Source organism: Grammomys surdaster, unplaced genomic scaffold (genome assembly GCF_004785775.1).
Source record: "Grammomys surdaster isolate TR1022 unplaced genomic scaffold, NIH_TR_1.0 126612, whole genome shotgun sequence".
Taxonomy (NCBI): Eukaryota; Metazoa; Chordata; class Mammalia; order Rodentia; family Muridae; genus Grammomys; species Grammomys surdaster.
This window is the reverse complement of record NW_021621401.1, coordinates 714250-719320: the sequence shown is the minus strand read 5'-3', so window position 1 is coordinate 719320 and position 5071 is coordinate 714250. Positions and strand designations below refer to the sequence as shown.

At 53.4% G+C, this 5071-nt stretch overlaps 2 protein-coding genes across 2 annotated transcripts in view; one reads left to right on the top strand and one right to left on the bottom strand.

The window, feature by feature from the left end:
* The window catches only part of Ccdc154 (coiled-coil domain containing 154), a 9487-nt gene extending 6516 nt beyond the window's left edge, over nt 1-2971 (top strand). The window contains exons 12-17 of the mRNA XM_028761027.1: nt 1383-1502; nt 1626-1702; nt 1964-2081; nt 2219-2305; nt 2559-2746; nt 2831-2971. Coding sequence (XP_028616860.1) covers nt 1383-1502; nt 1626-1702; nt 1964-2081; nt 2219-2305; nt 2559-2746; nt 2831-2954 — 714 coding nt within the window. The 3' untranslated portion in view covers nt 2955-2971. The remainder of the gene's footprint in view (nt 1-1382; nt 1503-1625; nt 1703-1963; nt 2082-2218; nt 2306-2558; nt 2747-2830) is intronic.
* A 1011-nt stretch (nt 2972-3982) lies between these two features.
* On the bottom strand, nt 3983-4807 carry LOC114615119 (tubby-related protein 1). The gene has a single exon (XM_028760759.1). The coding sequence runs from the start codon at nt 4805-4807 to the stop codon at nt 3983-3985; it is 825 nt and encodes a 274-aa protein (XP_028616592.1).
* Nucleotides 4808-5071: the final 264 nt, after the last annotated feature.

Below are 5071 nucleotides of genomic sequence, written 5' to 3'. Positions count from 1 at the left end.
TTCCTTCCTTCCTTTCTTTCTTTCTTTCTTTCTTTCTTTCTTTCTTTCTTTCTTTCTTTCTTTCTTTCTTCAATTCACCTTTCAGCCGGGAATGGTGGCACGTTTCTGTAATCCCAGCTCTGGAGGCAAAGGCAGGCAGACCTCTGTAGTTCAAGGCCAGCCTGGTCTACAAAAGGAGTTCCAGGATAGCTGGGACTGTTACATAGAGCACCCCTGTCTTGACAGAGCACCACCACCACCCAGCCACCCCCAATCACCTTTTAAAGCATATAGTTCAGTGGGTTTTGTTTAGTTGTATATTTTATTTGTTTGAATTTCCTTTTTTGTATTTTTTTATTTATGTGTATGTGTGTATGTACTACATGTGTGTAAGTGCTCAGATAGGCAGAAGACTGTGTCAGTCTCCTGAGGCTGGAGTCACAGATGAATGTGAGCCACCCAGCCTGGGTGCTGGGAACCAAATTCCTGTCCTCTGGAAGAGCAGCAAGTGCTCTGAACTGCCGATCCAGTTCTTCATCCCATTATTATTATTATCTTGTCACTATTGTTTTGATTTAAGAGAGGATTTTGCTGTGTAGCCTATGCTGGCCTGATGCTCAGTGTGCTCCCAACCTCAGGAGTCCAAGGCAGGAAGATTATGAGCTCAACCCTCACCCTAACTCAAACCCAGCACGCTTAGTACGTTCACAAGAGAAGTTATCCAGGTCGGCTCCAGAACCTTCTCTTTACATCAGATAGAAACCCAGAGGCTAACCGTTCCTCTCGTCCCCCACCTAGCTCTGATCTATATGCTCTAGGTACTTCATCCCAGCATAAACCTTTCATCTCGGGCTTCTCGCCTGAGTTGCCTTCATGGGTCATCCCTGTTGTGTGAATCCATGCTTCATCCCTTGGTAGCTGGATAATGTTCCTACATGTGGACAGGCCATGTTTTGCATACTCATTCCTCTGTTGATAGACACAAGAGGCCCTTCTCTTTTGTAACTGCTGTGAACACCCACTCTGGTGTGGTGGGCAGATCCCCCAACCTTGGCTGCCTCTGCATCCTTTCTGGATATGTATGGCCAGAGCAGCTGCCAACAGGTCCATGGACCACAATGTAGCCTCCTCAAGTGTGGTCAGTCTGTTCTCTATTCCTGTCACAAACAACTGTCAGCTCCTCAAGGGCACGTTTCTGCTCAGCTGAATGGCCCTGCCTGGGAAGACCACCTCAGCTGCCATCAGTCTGGGACATCTGTCTTCTGCAGTGTCTGGCCAGGCTTTCCAGGCAATCTGCATGCTTTACACAAACAGGCTTTGGAGTCAGATACTCTGCCTCTTAGCTTCAGCAGGCCCTGTCTACCCATCTGCCTACCATCCCTTACAGGATGTTGAAATTGCAGGCGCAGACTGAAAGGGAAGGTGTGGAGAGGGAGTCCCTGCAGGATCTGGCCCAGTGGCTGAAAGAAGTCTCAGCTCACTTGCAGGAGGTGCAGGAGAAAGTGAACAACCTCCCCCAGCAGGTGGGTAAGGCCAGAGTTGCCACTAGCCTTGAGGTTCTAGACCTTGGCTAGGCTTGAGCTGGCCTGGGGCTCCCAGGTGGCTGTGATAAGTCACCTTGGGCTCCTACATATTCCACATTTCAGATAGAAAGTGTCTCCAACAAGTGTGTTCTTCACAAGAGTGACATAGATGTGAAGATCTCTGCTGAGGGCAAGGCCAGGTGAGGGTTCAAAGCCACCCAGGCCTCTGGGAGATACAGAAACTCTTCCACCTTCCTGATCTTTACTGGTCCTTCCCAGTCCTGCACCTCTGCCTGTTTGGTTGCCCAGTCCCTAGCTAGTCCCACCCTGGGTTCTACCTCCTAAAGAATAGCCTGCACCCTCAAGTTTAGCCCTGGGACAGCCTCAGGAGTCTTAGCTCTGAACTGAGCCTTCTTCCTTGGGCTCTGGAGCCCCCTATAACCAAGCCCTGGCGCCCACAGGGAGTTTGAGGCTGAGAGTGTGCGACAGGAGCTAGCTAGCCTGCTGATGTCTGTGCAGCTTCTGAAAGAGGAGAACCCTGGACGGAAGATTGCAGAGATCCAGGGCCAGCTGGCCACGGTATATATCCCTTGGGCCCCAGGAAGGCACCCGTGTCTGTCTGCTTCCCTAAACTCCAGGCCCCCAGTGTTGCTGTGCTGGTGGGTAGATTTGGATGTCGGCAGTCCATATCTGTTCATGATTAGAGCTGTGTTTAGTTTCAGAAGCAAATGATAAAGTTGGAGAACAGCCTCCAGGCCAACAAAACCATCCAGAATCTGAAGTTTAATAATGAGACCAAGCTGGTGAGAGAAAACTCTGGGAGAACCACTGACCCCTCACCCTCTGCCAGCCTGCCCTAAGCCCATCTGTTCCCATCTCTACAGGGCCCCAGGAACACATTAGCTGGGTGGTACTGAACAGTGTGTCCTGGAGGTGAGGACCTCCCGCTGGGCTTCCTCTGTAGAAGACATCCCCACATACACACATCTGCCACCCACCTCTGTACTGGTCTTGTTCCCCACGGGTCCTCTTGGCCCCGTACCTCTGTACTTGCAGCGCACAGAGGAGATTGCAACCCTGCGTGAGAGCATGCTGCGTCTGTGGAGTGAGGAGGGACCCTGGCCGCTGACGCTGGGCAGCAAGCGGGTATTTATGTCGCTGGTGAGGCAGCGGTTCTTCATCAAGGACATAGCCCTGGGCGAGCTGGTCTCTGTGAACTCCTGGGGAGTGTACCAGGCTGTGAGGTGGGCACCTGAGAGGCCGGGTCTCCCAAGGGTAGCAACACTGCCACAGGGGTTGTGTTGTGTATGAGCTATGTCTCTGGGCAGGTGGCTTCATTGGAAGACAGTCCTCTTGAACTTGGTGGCCCAGAAAAGGCCCGGAGTGATCTCAGCCATGACCCAGTGGAAGCCTGCATATGAGTTCACATCTCTGACTATGATCCAGAAATAAACGTGCCAGTCCTTGTACCTACTGGAGCCAGACTCTCCTGTTATCTGATAGAATGGCTTTTCCACAGCTCACAAGCCTGACAAGGGTGTCAAGTAGTGAGAGGGACCAAACTCACAAGGCCCAAGTTATTTGGTCCTTGAAGGACCCCTCCTGTCCTGCCTAGTACAAGGCCAGACTATCACATTCACTGGGAGTTCTGTGCAGGGGCGCCCAGGCCACACCTGTCAGGATACACCCCTGCTGCCTGTGAGGACAAATGTAAAGAGCAAGGACACAGGGCCCTCAGACATCCCAGCCCTGCCCACCTACCCACTAACACAGAGGTGCCAAGGAAGCCGCCTACGAGCATAGATCTGGAGAGCGAGCATCTAGGTCTCTGTGATCAGGCAGTATCCCTCTTCTGGCCTCTCAAGAAAACCTGAACTCTTGCGTGCAGCTCCTAGTCCTGCCACCAGCCTGGCTGAGGAGATGACACATGGAACCGCCAGCTCTAGCCCTCCAGAGGACAAATGTAAAGAGCTGACCTGGTTTTAGTCCCAACGCAGCTGCTCTTTGCTACTGACGTGAATCTTGGGGCTGGCCTAGTAACAACGGGCAAGGGTGTACAGGTGATTAATAGTTCTCGCCTGGGTTCCATTCACTTCATATGGGCAGTCCTGAGGCCTACTGTGTATAGTGGGGTCCCCCTGCCCCTCAAGAGCCGGTAGCCAGATGTGGCAGGTCTGGATAAGCTTTTGTTCTCTCTCTGTGTCTCTCTGTGTCTCTCCCTGTGTCTCTCTGTCTCTGTCCCTCCCTCCCCCCCTCCCTCCCTCCCTCTCTCCTCTCAGTGCTGGTGGCAACAGTTCCAGGCTTGGGATAAGCTCACACCCTCTTGGGCCCGCTCTCCTTGAGGGAGAGGTAACTGCATGACTACTTAGATAGACTTACTAGGGCAGGGCCTGTGCTACAGGAAGTAGGTGCTGGGTTCTTCTGAAGGTAGAAATGGCCACTGCTGCCCCCAGCACACTCCTGACTCATCTGCCTACTCACTAGACCTCAGCCAGCTGTGTCCCCTCCAGGGCTTGGGTGCCTCCACTCTGCAGCTCAGAGCCACCCTCAGCAGACCAGCTGGCCAGCAGATCACTAAAATCTGGTGTGCCCGGGTGCAGTAGGCCTAGTGGGTTGGGCACAGGCTCCTTCCAGAAGGATGGAGGCAATTTTCTTTGGGTCATGGGGGTAATGTGGCTATATTTCCGCTCCAGCCTTAGTCTTCGGCAAGCTGATACTCTGGGTCTGGAGAACTGCCGAAGGCCATAATCGAAGAGCTCAGCCAGGGGGCCCAGTGGTGGCACCCTGTCTCCTCTGTGGCCCAGCCTGTGCACCTGATCCACAGGCCCCCCAGGTAAATGTATCCTGAGCTCAGTGGCCTCCTCGTCCTCTGGGGGCCCGTCCTGGGCCAGGCATACTAGATCAGCATAGTATAGATCCCGGGCAGAACAGCTGGCTGGTTGGCTGTCAGCATAGATGTCTTGGGCATCTGGGTCTTGCCCTGTGTCCTTGCGTCCAAAATACCTCTGGATGTCACCACTGATGAGCTCTGAGAACCGCAGCAGCTGCATTGGGGTCTCAGGACTGCTGGGACCCTGAGGGGCTACTCCTGAGTTCCGGGAGTCTGGGCTGCATCCCTGTGACCCCTCACCTTGCAGGACCTGGTTCCTCTCTTCTTCTTCCTCCTCTTCCTCTTCCTCCTCTTCTTCCTCCTCCTCCTCTTCTTCAGAAGTATCTGGAGCCTCCAGGTCTGTGGGCAGGAAAGACTTGTGTGATGGTAGGGGCAACCGGAAGTCACAGACAGACCGTATAACACCGGCAGCCATCTTGTTGAGGTCTCCAAAATTCTGGGGGTTCCTGGAACAGTAAACACAGGCTAGGAGAGAAGTGAGAGGATGAGTTAGCAAGTGAGGGCTGGCAGTGCCCGCTAGACACAGCCTGTGTGTAAGCCCTGCAAAACACTAGACACAGCTTGTGCATGTGGCCTGCAAAATGCTGCTTCAGCTCTGCTCTCTCCATCCCGGGGCCTCCTGAGCTCAGAGAGATGTACTTGTGTAGGGTGGAGCCATCATGATACAGGGGAAACAGAT